General features: G+C 43.0%; 1 protein-coding gene and 1 long non-coding RNA gene across 3 annotated transcripts in view; one reads left to right on the top strand and one right to left on the bottom strand.

The window, feature by feature from the left end:
• Nucleotides 1-6,087, bottom strand: part of LOC309363338 (ABC-type organic anion transporter ABCA8-like) — a 61,130-nt gene extending 55,043 nt beyond the window's left edge. For both annotated transcript variants that reach the window (XM_081899541.1, XM_081899540.1), the window contains exons 1-3: nucleotides 5,891-6,087; nucleotides 4,829-4,929; nucleotides 2,036-2,262 (exon numbers count right to left, since the gene is read on the bottom strand). In XM_081899541.1, coding sequence (XP_081755667.1) covers nucleotides 2,036-2,262; nucleotides 4,829-4,929; nucleotides 5,891-6,029 — 467 coding nt within the window. In that variant the 5' untranslated portion in view covers nucleotides 6,030-6,087. The remainder of the gene's footprint in view (nucleotides 1-2,035; nucleotides 2,263-4,828; nucleotides 4,930-5,890) is intronic.
• Nucleotides 6,088-14,825: 8,738 nt separating this feature from the next.
• On the top strand, nucleotides 14,826-23,330 carry LOC309363584. The gene is made up of 2 exons (XR_014165437.1): nucleotides 14,826-15,036; nucleotides 22,801-23,330. It is a non-coding gene; the product is annotated as an uncharacterized lncRNA (long non-coding RNA).
• The last annotated feature ends 1,393 nt before the right edge of the window (nucleotides 23,331-24,723 follow it).

Here is a 24,723-nt window from a genome sequence, read left to right as displayed (position 1 = left end):
TAAGCTGTTTCATTTTGATGTCAATGTGGCTTATTTAAATGCAGACTTACAGGAGGAAGTCTATATGACACCACCACCAGGTTTTGAAGGAGACAAGCCAAACCAGGTCTGGCGCCTACACAAATCCATTTATGGGTTGAAACAGTCCGCCCGTAATTGGAATTCCTGCTTAAACGATGCTCTAGAGAGCATGGGGTTCAGAAAGAGCGCAGCAGATGCGTGTCTTTATCTAAAAGACTCGGGATGTGAACAAGAAGCAGTTTTGATATTTGTTGACGATTTATTATACAGTGGAAAGGATGATAAACTTGCACAACAATTTGCCACAAAGCTTGGAGAAAGGTTTCAGATAAAATCACTAGGCAATGTATCTGTTTATCTAGGAGTTAAAATTCAGCAAGATGAAAATGGTAACTATTGGCTTAGCCAAGAAGCTAAAATCCAGCAGTTGCTGGAAAGGTTTAAAATGAACAACTGTGCTGGTGTTAAAACCCCAATGGAGTTAAGTTACACAAAGGATGCTCAAACTGAGCAAAAGGCAGAGTTCTGTAATCCCGGGGTTTACCAGTCAGCGATAGGCAGTCTACTCCACATTGCACAGTGGACTCGGCCCGATATAACATATGCTGTCAACATGCTGTGTAGACAAGCTGAAAAACCATCAATGCATGCTTGGCAAGGAGTAAAAAGAGTTTTAAGGTATCTCCAAACTACCAAAAGCTTTCGCTTAAAACTATCAGCAGAGGGCAGCACACAACTTGAATGTTGGGCCGACAGCAGTTGGGCAGATGCTGGACCAGATAGAAAATCAGTGTCAGGAATGGCGATAAAATTTGGAAATGCACTAATTGGTTGGAGATCAAGAAAACAATCACTTATAGCTTTAAGTTCAACTGAATCTGAGTTCAATGCGTTATCAGATATATGTAGAGAACTGGAATTTTATAAGCAACTGGTACAAGAATTGTTTGGAGAATGTTCCCTACCTATCAGAGTGTGGGAAGACAATCAACCTTGTATTAAACTAGCTAAATCAGGTCAATTCAAGGCGCACACAAAACACTTGGATATCCGTTATCAAAATGTATGCCAAAGTGTAAAACAAGGTTTAATTGAACTAAAGTATTGTCCAAGCCAAGAAAATCTCGCAGACGGTTTTACAAAAGCTTTGAGTCCGCAATCTCATAAATGTTTCTGTTCAGGTTTAAATTTGTATTAAGGTTGGTACAGCTCAGTGTTACGAGCGAGAGGGGGTGTTGCTATCAAAGGGTTAAAAGAGTAGCAGAAACGCTCTAATCACTGAGCAGCTGGAGGTCATTAGGCTTCCAGGAACATGAGTCTGTATAAATAGTCCCCCTGTTTGTTTGTTCTTCCCCTTCTCCCCTTTGGGTGTGTGTTTTGCTGAGATGTGTGATTCGTCGCCAGGATTGTTTTTTGGTGTTTTGTAAATAAACCTTATTTTTGATTTACAAACCGCATGCTCCAGGACTCCTTTTTGGGAAGATGCTGCCTCTCCTGCCCTTCTTAGCTGCTGCGCGAAATCCTCTGCCGTGGTGAGACTTTTAAAGAAGGAAGTGCACTGGGCATTTACATTAAACTAATTAAAGTTTAATGGGACAAACCTGAGGTACCACTGTATTCACAAAATCTTATTTGCCATTCTCTTACTGAGGGAGTTTTTTTTCTCCTGGAAGGGATCAAATGTTTAGGTAGATGGAACCATGCTCTTCACCCTTGGTAATGGCAGCTGATGATGTAGAATAAGAAAGGGGAAATAAACAACCCAATGGCAACACAGCCAAGGTAGGAGTACCAGAAGATTATGCTGAGGGAAAATAACTCAGGTTCCCATTTGAAGCAGCACCTCCATGTTCAGTGTTGTCTAATGACCTAAGAGTGCCCAAGGTGGTAACATTTCCAGTCCAATCTCTATTATGATTAAGGAACTATAGTCTAAAATACAAAAACTCAGATCTAGGGGCCTCATATCATTCTTTTATCCTTTTTCTCATAGGAAGCCAATCCCATAGCTCACCAGAATGCTGAGTCTCGTAGCCCCATTGTCTTCATCATCTCCTTCAATTTCCGTTTTTCTCCTGAAACATTTTGTGACAAGAAGTACAAAAATGGAGAGAAGCACAAGACTGTAGCCAGAAAGGTCAGGTTGTTTGCTAAGCTCTCTGAAGGAGTAAGAGAAGATGATCTCATACGGATGCCACCAATAGATTTCATTTCGTCCCAAACAGAATGATTGGTGATCAGCTAAAAATTAAAATTAAGAAGGCAACAGTGTTAGGAAAAAGTGATTGAACAATTCCATAACAGTTCTGGAGTATTTCACAATTCTCATTGCCACATGGACCTGTTGCTTATCCCCGTTTTGCAGACATAGCTCAATGGCAAAAAGGTCTTCACATGTCGCCACTCTGGGTGGCTTCCAACAAATTATTAAACCACAGTATTACCAAGAAGGCCCTCTGTAATCTCACTTCTTGCCAGTAATTTTTTTCCTTAAAAAATGTTTAGGGGTACTCTCATTTTGACTCAAGAAAATCACCATTTTATATTTCAAATCGGGGAAAATAAATACAGTAAATGGACAAAAGTACAAAGATTCACAAAATGTTTAGGGGTATGCATAGCCTTGCACCCCCCCCCGAAAAAAGCACTGCTTCTTGTAATAAGGGAACTTCCAGAAGGCCCTCGGAGCTGGATCTCAGTGTCCGGGTTAAATGATGGAGGTGGAGGTGCTCCTTCAGGTATACAGAAGGTATACATTTAGGACTTTGTTTAGAAGCAGAAGTTGAATTGCTTCCTAGCCCTAGAATACATAGATGCAAGAAAATCTAGGCTTGGGCAGTCACAAATCAAAAGGCCTTGTGACAGAGAGCCCAGCTTAATAAAACTATAAGGGACTCCTGGAGAGCAGGCTGAGCGCTTGCAGCTGGGCCTGGGTGAAGTTTGTCAGACTAGACCAGTGTTTCCCAAAGTGGGCAATACTGTTAGGTTGTGGGTGAACATATCAGATGACACAGCGATTCTTCAAACAGCTCTTGTTTATTCACAGGCCAGGACAGAACTGAACTGAAGGGTTCAGTCAGCCTGCTTATATAGAGTTCCAGTACAATGTAACTGTAACAATTTTCTAAAACTATCCACTCATTGAACGTCACTTTCGATCCCTTATTTGCATAACTATCTACAGTATCCCCTTGCTGGCCCAGGGTGAGAACTTCAGTATATAACAAATACCACCCCCTGGGGGGCACTGGGACGATCCAGGGGGGCAGTAGAAGCCTCTGGTGCAATTGGGGGGGTATTGAATAAAAATAAGGGAGCAGTGGAAGCATAAAGAAATAAGAGGAGAAAATTCTGAACAACCATTCATGCATGTTTCATCTGTTGTGCAATGATGCTTATCGCCAGGTTGGGCACAGTTGTGGGGTGGCAACAATGCCTCCCCTGGATCCGGCGGTTGTGATGGAGGCAAGGGGTTTTCCCAGGCTTCGGTGAACCCTTTTCAGCTACACCCAGGCCCAGGAAGTGGATCGCAGCTTGCTTGCTTGCCTATTTATAACGTCAAGCTTCAAGGTGTCTTATTTACAACAACATCTTTCTTTACTGTGTTGTAGGACTTAGGTAGAAATATAGATGCATAAAAGAAGGCAAATTTATCACTGCATCTTTCTGTTTGTTTGATTAAAGACGGCAAATTTCCAGGGGGCAGTAGGCAAAATAAGTTTGGGACCCTCTGGACTAGACTATATAAGCCTCAGGGATGGAGGAACTATGACCATTGAGATGTTTTGAATTCCAGCTCCTGTCTTCCCTCATCGTTAGCCATGCAGGGCTGATACAAGGTGGAAGCTAACAACAATTAGTGGACCACAGATTCCCCATCACTGACTCAGCTGAGGTCTGGGAGCTGCTAAAACAATTTGTGTCTTTCATTTCCCAGATGCTTGTGAACTGCATGTTTCACTTAATCTGCCCTACCTTGTTATGAGGGGATGTGGGTGGCGCTGTGGGTTAAACCACGGAGCCTAGGACTTGCCAAACAGAAGGTCGGCGGTTCGAATCCCCGCGACGGGGTGAGCTCCCATTGCTCGGTCCCTGCTCCTGGGAAAGCACGTCAAAGTGCAAGTAGATAAATAGGTACCGCTCTGGCGGGAAGGTAAACGGCATTTACGTGTGCTGCTCTGGTTCACCAGAAGCGGCTTAGTCATGCTGGCCACATGACCCGGAAGCTGTACATAACTCCCTCGGCCAATAAAGCAAGATGAGCGCCGCAACCCCAGAGTCGGTCACGACTGAACCTATCGGTCAGGGGTCCCTTTACCTTTACCTTTTTTACCTTGTTATGAACTATTGCTTGTTTCTGGATTGAGATTTCCCTTGTGTTTCTGATCCCAGTGTCCCTTCGACCTGGTTCTGGATGGGGTTACTCCACCCTTTCCCTGAAAATTGAGACTCACCTGGCCTGTTCAGGACACCTTCCTGATGGTGAATATGCAAGAGGGAAAGTAAACAGTTTTTAATGGTACCCAAGTGTACAGTTGCTACTCATTTATTAATGCACAGTCCAGATGTGTTTCTTCAAGTGTGTACTTGTGTTGCAGAGGGTCTATTTCCCCATATATACAGAAAGCTGGAGCCTGGAGCTGTTGTATTGTCAAGGAAGCAACTCAGACTTAAGGCTGGGCTTGGGTTAACTTTGTTGTCAGACTTCCACGTTTTTATATTACATTTAATATACAGTATATCTTGATAGGGAGACTAATATGATACAGCAGAGTAATGCCTCAAATAATAAAATAACGCTACTTACTTCAATAAGAGCACTGTCAATGCTGGACTGCAGTGATAGAAATCCTTCAAACCAGTATTTTGGATTTTTACAATAGTGTGATGTATAGTTGTAACAGTAATCTACAAGCAAGAAGAAGAAGATGTGGACAGTGTGTTATATGCACATTCCATTAGGCTCCCTACAGTCAGGGAAGCATTGAAAATGTAATTAAACCAGACTTCAGAAGGGAATATCAAATGTTCTAAAATATTCTTTGCTCGGTAAATCCTATGAAAGGTCTGAAGGAACATAATTTAAAAGCTTTCCAAAAGTATCCTAATCTCAAATTTTCTTCGGATTTTGACGTTCTGAATTATCTGGTCTCATTTCTGAAGTAGGACATATACGTTAGAAATGCTTTATCACCTCCTATTCCACAGGGTTCTGGCCTAAAAGTTATGCATGCTCAGAGCAGGGACAGAGGAGAGGAGCAGGTAGATGAATATGTGTGCATGACTACTTTAAATATATTCCTACATGAAGAAAAAGGAGCAGAAGTATTTAATTACTTATAGGTCTATGTATAGGGTGGCACTGTGGGTTAAACCACAGAGCCTAGGACTTGCCGATCTGAAGGTTGGTGGTTCGAATCCCCGCGATGGGGTGAGCTTCCGTTGCTCAGTCCCTGCTCCTGCCAACCTAGCACTTTGAAAGCACGTCAAAGTGCAAGTAGATAAATACCGGTAGGTACCGCTCCGTTGGGAAGGTAAACAGCATTTCCGTGTGCTGCTCTGGTTTGCCAGAAGCGGCTTAGTCATGCTGGCCACATGACCCAGAAGTTGTATAACAATAATCGGCCAGTAAAGCGAGATGAGCGCCGCAACCCCAGAGTCGTCCGCAACTGGACCTAATGGTCAGGGGTCCCGTTACCTGTACCTTTAGGTCTATGTATAGGATAGATATGCAGCTGTCCATTCTACATTAAAAGATTACTCATCTTTATTAACTTAATATGTGGGTCCAGATCTGCACCCGATTGCATATCTAAGAAATCTCATATCTAAGAAATGAAATGTAAATACAAAGGCATATTGGATTTACCGATTTCTTCAACATTAGCGCTTGGAGAAACCACTCTAAGAACAGAAAATCTGAGTCGATAAGAAGTGTCGTCCTGAAAAATAACTCCAACATAGTCATAGTTATCATCTTCATATTCATTCTTTTGCGCGGCTTCCATTGCATTTTCATCTTCTACCGATTCTACTCTTATACCTTTAGTTCAAAAAAATTGCAGTTACTATATGAGCCTCCATACAGAGAGACTGAGTGAGAGAAATGGCTTCTTGTGTAGAGGCTGCAAGCAATTCAAGTGTATCATTATGACATGGGCATCTCACAAGATTATAGAGTTTAGGACAAACTCGGCGCTCCATATGTTTTGGGACTACAACTCCCATGATCCCTAGCTAACAGGACCAGTGGTCAGGAATGATGGGAATTGTAGGCCCAAAACATCTGGACGGCCAAATTTGCCTATGCCTGGCTTAGGATAAGGAAACCACAGACAACTTTGCATGCTGCAATCTCACTACCTAACCACCTCCCTCTTGCATGCCTGTGGGAAGTTGCCAAAGTTACCCACTCCCCCCCCCCAAAGGTGCAGCCAGGGCAGGCCAAAACACTGGGGTTCTCTGGTGGTCCCCAGTCCCCAGTTGAAGAAACACTGTTCTGCTGTTGACAGATGGCTTGATTCCTCAGAAGAGGTCTCAATCCTGCCTGAAAAGGGCTGTTTGACAGGGGAACCCTCTGCTTTATTCACTCCGGGGGAACAAAAGGGTACTCTGCACATGGACAAAGACACTCATTATTTGCCTGTCTCTTCTAGATCACACTCCTGTCATAGAAAACAGCCTCCAGAGCTCATCCATTTTCAACTTAAGCCTTACTAAAGAAATAACGTACCAAAATGTTTTAATAGATAGTATATACCTTTCATGGTGGTTTTTACTTTTTCCATGATTTCCATTGCCATCTTTGTTTTTGGAGTATACAGGATTCTAAGTTCTGTATAATTGAAGGAAGGGTCATCTAGTTGACCAAGGAATGCCTGAGGTATTTCATGAGCTGTCTCAGAGGATATCCATGCTGTTGTTAGGTAAAATGTGAGGAGGAGAACCAACACCAAGAACCATTCCTAGAAATAACAAACAAGTCACTGACTAGAACAATACATTGGATGTTTTAAGCTATGAGAATGTTTTTGTTCCTATGGGTTCCTATGGTTCCATATATAAAGTTAAAGGTAAAGGTAAAGGACCCCTGGATGGTTAAGTCCAGTGAAAGGCGACTATGGGGTTGCAGCGCTGATCTTGCTTTCAGGCCGAGGGAGCCAGCGTTTGTCCACAGACAGTTTTCCGGATCATGTGGCCAGCATGACTAAACTGCTACTGGCAAAACCAGAGCAGTGCACGGAAACACTGTTCACCTTCCTGCCGCAGCAGTACCTGTTTATCTACTTGCACTAGTATGCTTTCGAACAAGCTAGGTTGGCAGGAGCAGGGACAGAGCAACGGGAGCTCACCCCGTCGCGGGGATTCGAACCACCGACCTTCCGATCAGCAAACCCAAGAGGCTCAGTTGTTGTTTAGACCACAGCGCCACCTGCATCCCCATTTCCATATATAGTGGAAAGGGGATGAAGGAATGCCCCATGCCCCTGTTGAACACAAGCATTCTTGTACACATGTGCAGGAATATGCACATATCTATAACCCCCACAAATAGATTGGATTTGCCCATAAAGGTGGGGGTCACTCCTTGAAGAGCTAGAAAAATGGAGCTGAAGCTTTTTCTGCTCGGAAAAGCATGGGGAAACGTCTGCACAGAAAACACGTGAAACATGGGCATTGTATTCCGGGGTCCTACACCTTTGTTCCAGAGAAAGCGTTATGGGCCTCCAATACCTCCCTTGCATTGCTAGGGGAAATTGTGATCTTTTGGGCTCCATGTCAGCTCCTCAGGTGAGCCTCCCTGGGGAGAGCCTTCTACAAGTGGGCAGCCACTGCAGAAAGGGCTTGTTCTCATACTGCCGCCCTCCAGACCTCTTGAGACACACAAAGACAGGCCTCAAATGATGATCACAGGGTCCGGGTCAGTTCATATGGGGAGAGGCACTCCTTGAGGTATTGCGGTCTTGAGTCATATATAACTTTTATAGGTCAAAACCAGCGCTTTGAATTGGGCCCAGAAACTAATTGGCAGCCAGAGCAGTTGGGCCAGGAATGGCTTTATATGCTGAAACCTTCTTGCCCCAGTGAGCCACTGAATTCTGAACCTACTTCAGAAGCAGCCCCTTGGAATAACATATTGCAGTAATCTAACCTAGAGCAGAGACAACAGAAGTTAGGCTATCCTGGTCAGATAGGCCATCAACCGAAGCTGATGGAAGGCACCCCATGCCACCAAGACTGCCTGAGCCTCAGGTGACAGCAGTGGATCCTCAAGCTGTGTACCTGCTCCTTCAGAGGATGTATAGTTCCATCAAGAGCAGGCAGCCTCCCATTCATCTAATCTAAGGAACCACCCACTAACAGTGCCTCAGTCTTATCTGGATTGAGCCTCAGTAATCCAGTCTATTACCAAAGCAAGGCACTAGTCCAGCACTTCTACTGCCTCACCTGCAGATGTAAAGGGGAAGTATAGCTGTGTGGTTTTGACTGTTTTAAAATGACCATTACAGATCTTCCTGTTTGATTAATCCTAGTTTTCCTAGACTCAAGCAAGCCTTTACAGCTCTCATTTTCCAGGTGTTTTCATTGGCTACGACTGACGGCCAAGACTATCAGATTTTCCCGGCGTAGCATAGATGTATTTGGGGGAATATGTGGATAGAAGATCTTCCACACTACATTTTATTTTGTCCTTTGTACCTGGAACTGCATTTTAAATGTGTAGAATTTATTGGGATTACATTCAGAATCCATCAAAGAAAAGATTTGTTTTCTGTTGGCAGACCTTTTAATGACTTATAAGGTATCTGGTTTTTTTTGTACTGACTTCCGTAAGGATCTGGGTGAAAGAGTTTTCAAGGCACAATGATGCTCTGATATTTATTTGGTTACTCATAGTTGTTTTTCCTAATCCTTTGATGTTGCCTGTTTGTTTTTTAAAAAAAGCTTTTAAAAAATCTATTTTATATAAGTAGTATTTGCAGTATTTGCATACCATTGAACTTGTCTGATTTTTGGAAAGGCCTTTGTTTGTGTGAAATACAAGCCTGACTTGAATTGGAGCCATGGTGGTGTATTCCAAAATCAACTTACTACACTTATGTAACCCCTTAAAAATTCTGCCAACTTTTTGCTGTTCCAGCCAGGATAGTTTAAGGAGAGAAATACCTCTCCCCCATCTTTTTAATTAATTTTTTTGCAAAAGCACAATTAGAACCATGTCTTTTAAATGTAAGAATATATTGACAGTGCTTATCACAGTAGCAATGCTATACTGAACAGAGCTTTATCATTACAGTGGTACCTCGGGTTACAGACGCTTCAGGTTACAGACACTTCAGGTTGCAGACTCCACTAACCCAGAAATAGTACCTCGGGTTAAGAACTTTGCTTCAGGATGAGAACAGAAATCGCGTGGCGGCGTGGCAGCAGCAGGAGGCCCCATTAGCCAAAGTGGTACCTCAGGTTAAGAACAACTTCAGGTTAAGAATGGACTTCCAGAACGAATTAAGTTCTTAACCCGAGGTACCAGTGTAATAGCAAATTAAAACTAACAGGAAAAGAGGATGAAAGGGAGAAGTACTGCAGCTATCTTTAAGTTAAGAATTAAGTAAAGGTAAAGGGACCACTGACCATTAGGTCCAGTTGTGGCCAACTCTGGGGTTGCAGCGCTCATCTCGCTTTATTGGCTGAGGGAGCCGGCGTACAGCTTCCAGGTCATGTGGCCAGCATGACTAAGCCGCTTCTGGTGAACCAGACCAGCACACAGAAACACCGTTTACCTTCCCGCCAGAGCGGTACCTATTTATCTACTTGCACTTTGACGCGCTTTCGAACTGCTAGGTTGGCAGGAGCAGGGACTAAGCAACAGGAACTCACCCTGTCGCAGGGATTCGAACCCCGACCTTCTGATTGGAAAGCCCTAGGCTCTGTGGCCACCCGCGTAAATATGATGTATTTATTGTTATTTTTAGGTTTGAAGTTATTGTATAAATATGTTATTAGTAGCTTTTTCTTTTAAGAGGCAGCAAAATGGGAGAAAGGAGAAACAAACCAGAAGCGGAAGTTGGGGGGAGCCTAGGAGGGGAGGGATTGCATAGTAAATGTTATGAATGTGAGATGTGTGTAATGAATGAGAAAGAAAAATGAATTCAAAAAATTCAAAAAAGAAAAAAGTAAGAGGGAAGGGAGGAAGGCTGCTGGTAAAGCGGCGTGGCTCCCTCTCCACCCCCAATGGGTGGCTCACTCCGCCCCCATGGGCATCTAACCCCCTGGGACACTCGCCACGGGCCCCCCCTGGGAATGCTTGTCCCTCCCCCCTGGGACGTTCGCCCTGCCCCCGGGTGCACAGCATATGCAGCAGCCCTGGCTACAAGCTCCCCAGGGCAACTGGTGGCTCTAGGGCTGGCCAGGCACCTCTGTTTGGGGCAGGCATGGCAGCTCAGAGACCAGGGGCGGTGGCGGCTGCTGCCTGGAGGACTCCCAAGGAGAGGGGAGAGGGGAGGAGCCTGAAGGAACACACCACAAAGGAGGGTGTTTGAAAAGGGGTGAGGGGCTGCAGGAGCTGCAGGCAAGGGGTGACTTAACTGGGCTACAGAGGCTCGGAGCGCATTTCCCCCACCAGAGCCTCAAAAAGAATATAGTTGGTCAAGGGAGCCATGGACTAAAAACAGCTGAAAACCTCTGATATATGCTATGGCCCAGATTCATAGGATCCATTCAATTATCATAGGTGAACTTTTACCCAGTTACAGCAAATAGCCATACAGGTGTCTGTTTGTCTTTATGATTGATTATATTTTGTTGGACTGTTATTCGGTATAACAACAACAACAACAACAACAACAACAACAACAACAACAACAATAATAATAATAATAATTTATTATTTATACCCCACCCGTCTTGTTGGGTTTCCCCAGCCACTCTGGGCGGCTTCCTACAAAATATTAAAATACAATGGTCTGTTAAACATTAAAAACTTCCCAAAACAGGGCTGCCTTCAGATGTCTTCTAAAACTCTGGTAGTTGTTTTTCTCTTTGATATCTGATGGGAGGGCGTTCCACAGGGCGGGTGCCACTACCGAGAAGGCCTCTGCCTGGTTCCCTGTAGCTTTGCTTCTCGCAGTGAGGGAACTGCCAGAAGGCCCTCGGCACTGGACCTCAGTGTCCTGGCAGAACGATGGGGGTGGAGACGCTCCTTCAGGTATACTGGGCCGAGGCTGTTTAGGGCTTTAAAGGTCAGCACCAACACTTTGAATTGTGCTCGGAAACATACTGGGAGCCAGTGTAGGTCTTTCAAGACCGGTGTTATATGGTCTCAGCGGCTGCCCCCAGTCACCAGTCTAGCTACCGCATTCTTGATTAGTTGTAGTTTCTGGGTCACCTTCAAAGGTAGCCCCACGTAGAGTGCATTGCAGTAGTCCAAGCAGGAGATAACTAGAGCATGCACCACTCTGGCGAGACAGTCTGCGGGCAGATAGGATCTCAGCCTGTGTACCAGATGGAGCTGATAAACAGCAGCCCTGGACACAGAATTGACCTGTGCCTCCATGGACAGCTGTGAGTCCAAAATGACTCCCAGGCTGCGCACCTGGTCCTTCAGGGGCACAGTTACCCCATTCAGGACCAGGGAGTCCTCCACACCCACCTGCCTCCTGTCCCCCCAAAACAGTACTTCTGTCTTGTCAGGATTCAACCTCAATCTGTTAGCCGCCATCCATCCTTAATATGCTGATACTGATGCTGATAATATGTTGGGACATTGGGCCAAAAAGAGGTATATAGGTAAATGATAATAAAAGAAAAAAATAAGTGGACTATAATTTACCCTACTATTTCTTGCATGTTTATTAGAACATCCTCGGAATGATATGCACTGACAAATCAAATAAATTTCCTGCAATTAACACAGTAACTGAAAAGGCTAGTTCCCCATTGCAACTTTACGAGTGGCTTCTCCCCTTGACTTCACTGGAAAACAAAATGGCAATGGCAATATAGCACACACGTTAGCTGTTTGTATTCAAACGCTTAATCGATTTTCACAACTTTAAATTTTTAAAAAGAACAGGAGAAGAAATGCTGAACATTTATTTCCCCTCGATTGGCAATTTTTACTTGCCTGAAAGCTTTGCATCCTCATCCTCCATTTTAGAATTATATTTTTCCACAAAAGTGCAGTTGTCTGTTGATACACACTTCTATTCCTCTGGCGTTGTCCCTGCATTTTCAAGCCTGCTTAAAATGAAAAATAAGCCTGTTCAGTCAGAGGTTACTCACTCTAGGCAAAGTGCGGCACTGGGCAAAGGAATCAATTGCAACACAACCCACCCTCCCACTTATTTGCACAATGTTCTGTGCGTATATTGATTTTCCTAGCTGGGTATGAGTAGATACCATGCAGAGTCCAGACTAGCCTCTCCCAACTTGCTGCTCTTCAGATATTTTGAACTCCAACTCCCATCAGCCCCAAGGAGCATGGACAATGGTCAGGGATGAAAACATCATACTGGATATTGGGGGGGGGAGAGATGTGACAGGTTGGGTCCTCCATCATGGAGGGCACTTATTGTGGTGAGATCACCAGAAACTGCCTCCTTGTTGTGGGGCGGGACCATTTGGACGGCCACAACACCCCATTGGTTGCCCCTCTGTTGCTGGGGCAGAAATTTGGTCAGTTGGGTTGGCTATTGGCTGCTGCACGTCGCTGGAGAGTTTCACTTTCTTGCGACGTGCAGCGGATCACCCGCCCTCCTCTCCCTATATTTAGGGTTGTTCTTATGGCCTTGCTATGCCTGTCTAGGGGTCGCCTGTTTTGGAGGAGGACCCGGTAGGAATTTTGCCATTTGGCTGATTGGCTGGTGCCTCATGTGTTTAATGACAAACAGATGTTAGAGGTAAGAGGTTAAATCAAACTTTATCAACGTGTGCATAGGGAAAATCCAGTTAGTGTCATGCCAAAGTTGAGTTAGGATCTCCATAAAACATGTTTCCACTCTGCTGCTCATCATGTTTAAGCATTCCTGGACCTACTGCTACCTTTGACCTTGAGTTATTTTGCACCCATCCATGAACACAACGGGATGTTTGAGCATCAGATACCAAATACTCTAATAGGTTTGAGAGGGCATCTGAGTTCTAACATTCTTCTTCCATGTAGTGTTTCAATCTCTAGGTCAGTGTTCCCCAAACTTAGGTCTCCAGTTGTTGTTCGACTACTACAACTCCCATCATCCCTAGCTAGCAGGGCCAGTGGTCAGGGATGATGGGAGTTGTAGTCCAAAAACAGCTGGGAAACAGTGCTCTAGGTGAAGATTCTACTTGAAATGTTTCAGTGCAAGTATATTGGGATTCCCATCCTGTTGTTCCATGGCCCCGAATGAGATTTTATTTTGGAAAGAAAAGTAGGTGGGTTCATTTTTAACACCTGATTTTATTGGCCATATTCACATATATATTGCATTTTATGTAAACTGCTCAGAAGTTTTAATTAAGCAATATATAAATCCTGTTGGGGTGGGAATAAACTTAGACTTCACCCAACAGAAGGCAGTGAGAGAGAAACACAGTGAGGGGCAGAATGGTTGCATAATCTCCAGCTGTCAGAATATTTAAAGGGACAGAGGCGATCTTGGGTACGTGATCTGGCAAACCCATTCTTAGGTGGCGAGTCCAACCAGTCTACTTCAACTATTCATCTGCCTGCAGATTCCATTTAGGACAGCAGGGAAGAAAAGGTAGGAAATATGACTCAAGAGAATATTATTTCAATCAAATTCATAAACAAGCCAGTGACCAGCTTTACCAAATCAAGTGAAGCTGCTAACAAACCTAATAAGGAACACCTGTCAAAACTTTGCAATGCTTTGTATAAAACTAATTTGGGATGGCAACATTAATACCTCCACATGGATGGTAAAACTCTTAGCATTTGCAGTTTCAAAGCTAGCTTTCCCATGGTTTTACTGCTCAAGTGCTTTAACAACAAAATTGTGTTAAAATATTTCTATGGGTAAATGAAAATTCTAGGTCAGGATATTGCTGCAACAGGAAGACATTTGTTTTAGACTGACCTAAATAAATCAAATCACAGGCATACCAATCAAACTCTGCAGAGGATTTCACATAGTTGGCAAGTCCAATCCTATGCAGATTTACTCAAAACTAAGACTCACCAAGTTTAAGGAGAGTTACTCCCAAACAAGCATATAGGACTGCAATGTTAATCCACAAATGAGTCAAGATGAGCTGGCAGAGTTTAGGTACATAGGTTCAAATATCCAGATCACTTATCAGTTGATATCCAAGCACTTTGAGTAAGTGATTTTGCATTCATTCAGCAGCAGTTCTCCCCTCTTTCCCTTTTTGCTCCCAAATAACTAGGCTTCACATCAGGTATTAATGGCAATAAAATGCATCAAGAGGCAAAGAGAAAGCAACATTGAAAAGCTTACCTTAAAGCAATCAATTTAGGCTAAAACGTCAGCAAAGGATTCAAAGAAAAGTGCATAATAACAGCAATGTATTTTCTTTGTCTGAAATATGATTTATAGAGCCTCCAACTACTCTTTCTGCTTCTTTCTCTTTCCAGTCCATAAATGCAGCCAGAAAAAGCAATGGCCATTTACAACAACTTCGTGTTTTTGTCCTCCAGTAGTTCCTCCCCTCGAAAATCTTCTCCCAGGACAGTTGAAGAGATTTCTTTGTTCTGACAAGACTTAATCATTCTTGATACAGCTGGACCGCTGATGGAAAACTGTGCCCCAGAGTTTTGCACAGTCAGACAGCTTTGTAAATATATTCTGCCTGCAGCAAATTGAAAAGGAAGGAGCAATGTATTGCAACGTGGGAGAGTACTTTTAAGTGCACTCCAATTTCTGAGCAGTAAGAGGTCTCAGATTCCCAAAGCATGGCTTGTGTTTGGTATAACTGGAAAGAATGTCATTTTAGACTACCACCACTCTGTGATATAAGGAGCATAAGTAAACGGCAGAGCAGAGACAGAGGAACCAGGTAAATAATGAACTCCTTGATCACCATGGGAGAGCAGGGTTCAGTCATTGTGATATCCAAGTTTAAAATCAATCGGCATAAAGCAATTATTCCACAATCCACTACCAAAGCGGTCACATCAGAAAGGGGGCTTCTGCACTTTTAATAGGAAGCAGTTTGGGCAGGTGTAACTTAATTGGGCTCTTTTTCACCTAGCTACCTTATCTGGCAGACCCACAAAACTGAGTTATTGTTTGATCTAGAGTACTACTTGAGGTTATTAGGTCCCTTCTATAGGGGGGAAATAACATATTCCTTGTGATTCCTATCGGGCAGTAAGAAATCTTCATTCAGAGTTGCAGTTAGTGGGATAAAAAACACACACCCAGAATCACAAATTAGCATTGCTTTTCCTGATAGAGCTATATATGGGCTTTGTCTCTTTCCTGGGCTGTTTCTGATTGTGCTGGGTAAAAGCAACTCAAAATCCAGATGTGTGGTCTCATTGCACTTAATATCAGCTGGCCTCTAGTGGTAACTGGCAGTAAATTATTCCACAATGAGCAACAGCCTACCAGTTCTTAACACTTCACTTACCATATCTGTAGTAAGGAGGAGGAGAAGAAAAAGAGTTTGGATTTGTTATCCCGCTTTATCACTACCCGAAGGAGTCTCAAAGCCGCTAACAATCTCCTTTCCCTTCCTCCTGTGAGGTAAGTGAGGCTGAGAGACTTCAGAGAAGTGTGACTAGCCCAAGGTCACCCAGCAGCTGCATGTGGAGGAGCAGAGACATGAACCCGGTGCACCAGATTACGGATCTACTGCTCTTAACCACTACACCACACTGGCTCAGCAGCAAAATATGCACCTAGGGCAGATTTGTCATGTACCAATAGATCTTAACTGTCCCCCAAAGGGGGGGGGGACTGATTCTATTCCTCTTTTTATTTCCAAGATTTAGTTTTGCTGCCATCACCCTGCCTTCCATCTGGAGCAAAGCGGTGGTAGAAAATCCAGTTGTGTGGTTAAACATTTGTTTCCTAGTCATTTTTACCGTATTGGCCTGAATATAAGCTGTACCTGAATATAAGCTGCACCTTTAAAATTCGGGGGGGGGGGGGAGAATACCTGAATATAAGACGCTCCCTTAAAATTCCGCAGGCACTCGCACCCATTCCGTTTTAAAAGCAGCCCGTAGATCAAAACCATAAGGGGGGGGAAACATAAGGGTCAGACTGAGTCCAAACCAAAGCATAGGCGCCGACTCCATGGGGCCTGAGGGGGCCCGAGCCCCCTCAAAAATTCGTTTGGGGGGGCTCTGCCCCCCCCCAATAATTTAAGAAAATTATTAGTTATATTATGCTTTGTAAAATCACAAAATTATGTTGGTATTTTTTATTTTCCTTGTTTGACGATAGTTACCTTTTAAAATACATTCAGTAATGAGTTAAAACAAAGCCACTCCCGATCTAGAGAGGGGGTGGGGTTGCGGGCTCTCGACCCATCAACAATCTCGCGGGGCCCTAGCTCATTAATATTCGTGGGGCATCTAGCTCATTAATATTCACCGCCCACAGCGGCAGCCAATCAGCTGCCGCAAAGGGCGGGCCCTCACAGGTTCACTTAAGGTCGGGACAGCCCGGGGCTTGCCCCTTTCGTTCCCCCAGCAGCAGCGGTTTGGAGGTCTTGGCCCCCCCCCAATATTTTTTATAAGTCGGTATGGGCCCCCGCCCCCCCAATATTTTTTATAAGTCGGCGCCCCTGAACCAAAGGCCAGGCGGAACAGCTCTGATTGTATTGTATTGCACATATACATAAATCAAACTCACAAACTTAAACAAACAAAAAAGACTTATGTAGAGAGAGCAAAAAAAGAAAAGAATAAAAGCAGAAACTCCAGAAAGGAAGAAAGAAGTAAGAGATATAAATATATGCCTTTTTGTAAGTACATTAAAATCTTAGAAAGAAAAGAAAAAAGGAAGCCTACATAAAACAACATTAGTTCATTCTTCAATAAACTAAGACAATTCCAAAAAAAGAAACATAGTTATTGTCAACTTCCGCCAACTTCATAACAGTTCATTATTTCTAATTAAAGTCTACCTGTCTGTATTTCAGTAAATCCCTCATCTTGGTATCAGGGAGTTTTTTCCTTTGCGGTGTTATTCTCAACACAGCCAGATCTTAGCTGATGAACCTTGGTTCGTCAAGTAGTTATTTAGGTAATCCCATTCTTTTTTAAGTATCTTGTTATACTTATATCTTATATCTGTCAGCTTCGCGAGTTCCAAGTACTCACACAGTTTACACAACCATTCTTCTTTGGTGGGTATATGATCTTCCTTCCAATACTTAGCCACTACATGCTACATAAAGAAATAGTCTTGTTTTCTTTTTGGGGATATTGTTTGTCAAAATTCCCAAAAGAAATTATTCCGGTTTTTTGTTGAATGTAATTTTTAATAACCTTTTCATCTCCTCATAGGTCGTGTCCCAGAACTTTCTAATCTCTGGGTACGCCCACCACATATGGTAAAAGGTTCCTACTTGATTTTTGCACCTCCAACATTTCTTGTTATAAGTTTTATTAATTTTTGCCATTTTTACAGGGGTCCAATATTGCGTTTTCATGAGATTTTCTCTCATTAAGTAACAAGCCGTAAATTTTATATTCTTTGTCCGTAGTTCATTCCAGTTATCCAATTCAATTGTGTGGCCTATATCTTGTTCCCATTTTATCATAACATCTGAAAGAATTTGTTACAGGGAGGGACTAAGACTAATATATACCTGTGTGGTGATATAAATCTTGTTGGGCAGTGAAAAAATGGGCACTTTAATGTGCTTGGATGGATGAGGGGAGCTGGGAGGGGGAGGACCTTTTGACAACCCTGCAATGTAGTCCAATTGCATTTTCCGCATTGGGGTCCCCCCCCCCAGGAAATGCAGCTGACCGCAGCAGTGGCGTGGCAGGGGGAAACGGGGTGATTAAATGTGTCCCCTGTCCACTGGAGTAAACAGGAAACTTCTTGTGGGTAAGATGGATTTCATCATTAAAAGTCTATTGGTTTTCTTTTACTGTTTGGTAATGTCTGCTGCGCAATATCTATTGAAATATTTCATTGTTGTGTAAGTTTGCTTATAGTGAACGTGTGTAAACATTGTCAAGGCAAATCTCCACAACCAACATTAATCTAGACTTGACCACAGAGGCAACCTGCCAAGAAATGTTTGCAGTTTAAGGGGGGGGGCGGACTGCAGGGAAAAGACATTAGAAACCTTAAACTGGGCAGAAGAGCAGCGGATGGAAGCTTTCTTTCAAAAAGAGTTGAAAACACTAAGCAATTTTGAAGGATTACCTCAGCCCAAAAGGGTGGAGGAAGGAAAGAATAGCCAGCCAGCAACACAGTGTTGCTCTGGGACAGGATAAGTTCCAAAAAAACCCACTTCTTTTAAAAGTCTTGTAGGGAACATCCAGCTGTTGGAAGTCCAGGCAGTATAGGTCAGAAAAACACACAATAGACATCTTGTTATTCACTTATTGGCAGAATTTTGTTCACATATCACGGTCAGTGCTGGGACGATGAAAGAAGCCCTGCAGACCTTGTTGGACTCTAGTTCCCTTCAGCCAAGCCGGTGGTCAGGGATGATGGGAGTTGTAGTCCAGCAACATTTTTAGGGCCTCAGATCTCCCACTACAGTCATAGCTCGGGTTAAAGTCGCTTCAGGTTGAGCGTTTTCAGGTTACGCTCCTCGGCGACCCAGAAGTAACGGAATGCGTTACTTCCGGGTTTCGTCGCTCGCGCATGCACAAACGCTCAAAATTACGTCACGCACATGCACAGAAGCGGCGAATCACAACCCACGCAGATGGATGCGAATGGGGCTCCGGAACGGATCCCATTCGCATCCAGAGGTACCACTGTATAGCTTTTGTGGTGGGCACCATCTTACCATCAAATCTTTTTTACTTATTCATCAGTCAATCTTTCAATGCGTTTCTATTAAAAAGAATTTTTAGCAAGATACAATTTGAAAGAGATAATATTAAGAATGCTGTAATGCTACAGTGCCTAGTGGAATGAGTGGGAGGGCTAACCAATCCGGGAATCCACTCCTTTACTGCAGGAAAATAATCATACAGTGGTACCTCAGGTTACATACGCTTCAGGTTACAGACTCCGCTAACCCAGAAATAGTGCTTCAGGTTAAGAACTTTGCTTCAGGATGAGAACAGAAATCGTGCTCCAGCGGCCCGGCAGCAGCAGGAGGCCCCATTAGCTAAAGTGGTGCTTCAGGTTAAGAACAGTTTCAGGTTAAAAATGGACCTCCAGAACGAATTAAGTAATTAACCCGAGGTACCACTGTACTTACAAAAATAAAATTAAAAAAAGGTGGTATTTCCAGGAGGTCCCACAATGGCTAACAGAGGAAAGCATTGCCAAAGCATAAAAGCAAACAGAACACAATGCAGAGAAATGTTCACCAGAGCTAATCCACACCAATATGCAAAAGGAAAGAGTCCTGAGACCCACAACTGAGAGTGAGTTTATATCCAGCAAAGAAAATGAAAAGAGATGGTTTTACCCAGTGCTTTTTTCCTTTAAAAATATGTTATGGGGTGCTCTCATTTTCCTACTCATATTGATATACTGCTCCTCAATGAGGCCAAACTTAAATTCACAAAACGTTTACAGGTATGCGTACCCCTGCATACCCCCAGAAAAAAGCACTGGTTTTACCTTTCAGTATTCCATCTAATTACCGGTAAATGGTCACAGGTACAGTCAAAGCTCGGTTCCCAAATACCTCCGTTATCGTATGTTTTTTCTCTGGAATGCTGAAAACCCGGAAGTAACTGCTCTGGTTTCTGAACAATTTTCGGAAGCCAAACAGCTTCTGGGGAGTTTTTTTTTCCTTTCTTGTTCTCTCCATTGCCTTTGCTGACTGCCCTTTGGTCCTCAGTTGTCGAGCATTTCGGAAGTCTAACAGTCTTCCGGAATGGATTACATTTGACAACCAAGGTTTGTCTGTATAATATGTGTCAAGGTACACAAAGCTAATAATATGCATCAATTATTCACAATAATTTCCTTTTCCTTTTTTTTACCCCTAACTCTTATGACCATTTCTTCATTCCTGCTCCTAGTGCATTTTTTCACTTCTCCAAGTTCTTTATCTTTGATCCTGTTCCACTCTTTAAGGTTCAACATCATCATTAAGCATGTTATTCCAGAACATTACATGGAATTGTAGTGTTTTTCCATATGCTTATTGGGTTGGTTTCTGCATATTCTTTTCTAATATGTTAACTTAATCAGTGTTACAATAAGACCATATTTTTCTCTATCCACTCAGATTCTGTAAAGGGATATACTCCCCCCCTCCCCCACTTCTTAGCAATCATTCGTTTTGCAGCTGTTGTAAGATTGATTACTATTTCTAAATCATTTTCCAAAATAATATCCTTCAGATAATCAAGCAAGAAAACTTTAGGTTCTAAAGTTCATGAGACATCCTGACATATTAGTCTGCACAGATTTTGTAAAGGCTCATACTTTGAGACAGTTCCAAAAGATGTGTATAAAATCAGCTTTGACTGAACCACATCTCCAGCAAGTATAAACTCTAAGCCTGCATATTAGATCACATTTAGCATTTTTAGAGAGTCTTACAACAATTTTCCTTTGAATTTTCTGCCATCAGTTTAAACGGGATATTGTCCCAAATACATTTCCATTCTTCCCTCAGTATTACACCTGATAATTCTTTCTCCCATTTTTTTCCCCATGTATGCATCTGGAATCTGATCTATGCTTGATCATAAAATTTCGCAAGGGTGCCTTTATCTATATGACTGGTGAACAAAATTTCACACTTATTCTCTTTTCTTAAAGAGGTGTGTTTATGAATTTAAACTTGCTCCTCTAACCTAAAAATACTTTAAAAAAGCAGGCCTCTTCTTTCTTCCAGAGTTGTTAGAACCCCTTCAGATGTCAAGTCAACCTGACCCCGTAGTAACATCTTTATAAACTCTCTGATTAATTGTGGTTCTTGAATCAAATATTCGTTCTAATATAGGGCCGTTGAAAGTGATAATCCAATAAACATTTAGGTGGGTGGAAACTGCTGGAAAAATGAAATTAAAACCTTATACTGCACATAGCCATTCAGTTAGAGCTGTGGGTGGAAGGTTTTTTTTATGACCGAGTTGAAAATTTTTTTTCTTTTCTTGCCTCAGCCAGAAGGGTGGAGGGAAGAAAGAGTTGCCAGCCACATCCATATGGTGTTGCTCTGGGACAGGATGAGAAAAGTGGAAGGCAAACAAAACAAAACTCCTCTAGGGAACATACTGTTGTTTGAAGTCCAGATGGGCAGTATAGGTCAGTCAGATAGATATACAATAAATATTTTGTTCTTCAGTCGGAGCTGTTTTATGTGGAGGTCGATGCTGGGACAATAGAGCAAGCTTCCTATAAAACAAGGTGAGGGAAGTGAGGCAGTGTGGTGTACTGGTTAGAGCGTTGGACTAGGACCTAGGAGAGACCAGGGTTCAAATCCCCACTAGGGCATGAAGCTCACTGGGTGATCTTAAGCCAGTCTCTCTCTCTCTCTCTCTCTCTCTCTCTCTCTCTCTCTCTCTCTCTCTCTCTCTCTCTCTCTCTCCCCCCCCCCCCACCTCAAAGGTTTGTTGTAAGTATTTAAGGGGAAGAAGGAGAATCAATTCTCCAAAGGAACACAGACTCTGTGTGGGTGCCTGGAAACTCTTGCTACCACACAGCAAAGCGAAGGGCAGACGTTTGTAACAATATTTTTTTGGTGCACTTTTGAAGAAGAGAAGAAGAAGAAGAAGAAGAGTTTGGATTTGATATCCTGCTTTATCACTACCCGAAGGAGTCTCAAAGCGGCTAACATTCTCCTTTCCCTTCCTCCCCGACAACAAACACTCTGTGAGGTGAGTGAGGCTGAGAGACTTCAGAGAAGTGTGACTGGCCCAAGGTCACCCAGCAGCTGCATGTGGAGGAGCAGGGAATCAAACCCGGTTCACCAGATTACGAGTCTACCGCTCTTAACCACTACACCACACTGGCTTTCCCACCTCTCTGGTTTATCCCTGGCATTAGTGTTTTCCATTCATTCTCCCCCTCCCACCGCAACCTCCATTTCCTTTATGGTTAGCGTTTCTCTGGCCTTATCCCCAGATGAAAATGGTGCATCAAAGACAATGTTAGTTTTAAGAACGGTCCTCTAGTCCATTTAAGGGCACCTGCCATGTGCTCTGGAGGAATTACACAACCATGGGAGTGGGGACAGGAATTCAGCATTTCCTGTTTTGATTTATAAATCTATTCTGTCCCTATGGAGGTGTTTTGGGACTGGTTTTTGTTTTGTTTTCAGAGATGCACAATGTTCAGTCCTCAACTCCAAACTCTGGATATAAATCTCACATTGCTGCCAATTTACATCAGCTGGATAGGAAAAGGTTTTGTCATTTGGAATCATTACAAAAGTTTCTTTCATCGATTGCTAGTATGGGTGGAGAACCACCCTCCGGCTTTGTTGTGCTACTGATCCCCCTGAAGGGAGAGGAGAGATGATCGACCATCCCTGGAGGACACTGGAACATCTGGCCTCAGCACCAGACTTCTGGTTGGGGTGGGAAGGCTAAAGGGGGGGGGGGGAATAGTTGGCTTGGTGTGAATGGTTTGGGGACAAATTATTGCTCTGTTTATTATGTGAGTATGATTTGAAATGACTGTTACTATATTATATAAAATATTACAGATCCTCCAAGTGTCCCTATTTTCCAGGGACAGACCTGGATTTACAGAAGCCGTCCTGGTTTCTGATTGCACCCTGGAATGCCCTGCTTTTCCTTAGGACATACCGATTTTTGTTGGAGAGATGTTGAAGGGTATGGAGTTATGCAACCCCCAAGCCAAGGAGATGAGTAACTATGCAACCTTTTGAAGACATCCGAAGGCAGCCCTGTCTAGGGAAGGTTTTTTTAAAAAAATGTTTTATCATGTTTTTATACGTGTTGGAAGCCACCCAGAGTAGCTGGGGCAACCCAGTCATATGGGCAGGGTATAAATAATAAATTGTTGTTGTTAAATAGGACATACCTATTTTCATCAGATAAATTTTGGAGGGTATGATATTAATGTATTAGTGTATTATATTATTGCCCCCACTTCCCCTCCTCATAAGGTATTATGTACTGTATCTTTTCTGCTGTCTCTTGGAGACGTTTGGGTAACAAGTGATTAATAAGTCTAATAAATGAAATGAGAAGTGGATTCTATAACTAATAATCTACCCAACGTCTGCTTTCTTTTACCACAATGATATTTGAGAGGGCACAATCACTGTGGGGGGGACAGGGGGACAGGAGCGGTTTAAACAAAATATCTGGTGTTAATTCAGCTAAATGTTGCTAACTATGTAATTAAGTACCACTGAAGCTACTGAAGACTAACAGTAGCTGGATTGGAGCCACTGCCCTTTGAAAAGGAATGAATGAAGTCCCAAATAATTGCTGAATTATCAGTTTGTCTTCTGTTCCCTGTAAACTGCAGACAAAATAACAAAATGAAGTACTGTACGGCCAAAGTTAAGCATGTTTCAGTTTCATTGAATAATGTGGGAGAGTTTGTGGTGTCATTATAGGACATGGAAAATGCTGAACTCTGGTAGGATCTTTCAGCGTAAAATTTTAAGCATAGATTTAACATGTATTTAACATCTATTTCACAATAGATGTTCATACAAAATGCATGTTTACAAAACTATTGTACTACCAAACTAACTGTATGCTTGTGAAACATGGACCACTTATAAATGCCATCTCCAACTCCTCGAAAGATTCCGTCAATGGTGTCTCCAAAAAATTTTACATATCACTTGGAAAGACAGGCAAACTAATGCCAGTGTACTGGAAGAAGCAAAGATCACCAGTGTCAAAGCAATGATTCTTCAACATCAACTTCGCTGGACCAGTCGTGTTGTGCAGATGCCTGATGATCGTCTTCCAAAGCAACTACCGGTACTCTATTCCAAACTTTAAAATGGAAAGCGTAATGCTGGCGGTCAACAAAAGAGGTTTAGAGATGCTCTCAAGGCAAATCTAAAAGAATGTAGTATAAACATTGACAATTGGGAAACACTGGCCTGCAAGCGCTCTGGTTGGAGAACAGCCTTTACTAAAGGTGTCATGAACTCTGAAGACGCTCGAACTCAGGACAAAAGGGAGAAACGTGCTAAGAGGAAGGCAATCTTGGCAAACCTTCACTGTGATCAACTCCCACCCAGAAACCTAGGTCCCCACTGTGGAAGGATGTGTGGATCCAGAATTGGCCTCCACAGTCACTTACTTACTGTTAAAACCGTGTTCATGGAAGACAAACTTATTTGGCCATGAGTGATCGCCAAAGAAGAAGAAGGTGGTGGCACTTGACCTTTTGATAGGAAATGCTCTACAAAAATGGGGGGGGGTCGAGGAGGGTCAGGAGAGTGAGAAAAGTCTGTATTTTCATCTGAGGAATGTTGGAGAATATGGCCTTCCTGGGTATGGAAGATTGATAACATGGTGCAACAGCAATAGCAGCAGCAAGAAAAGGAATCTCACCTTACAGGAAAATATCTAGCAATACAGTGGTACCTCGGTTCTCGAACGTAATCTGTTCCGGAAGACCGTCGTTCGAGTTC

The sequence above is a fragment of the Podarcis melisellensis genome (assembly GCF_964234715.1).
Source record: "Podarcis melisellensis genome assembly, chromosome: 2".
In the NCBI taxonomy this organism is placed as follows: domain Eukaryota; kingdom Metazoa; phylum Chordata; class Lepidosauria; order Squamata; family Lacertidae; genus Podarcis; species Podarcis melisellensis.
This window is presented reverse-complemented; position numbering and strand designations above follow the sequence as displayed.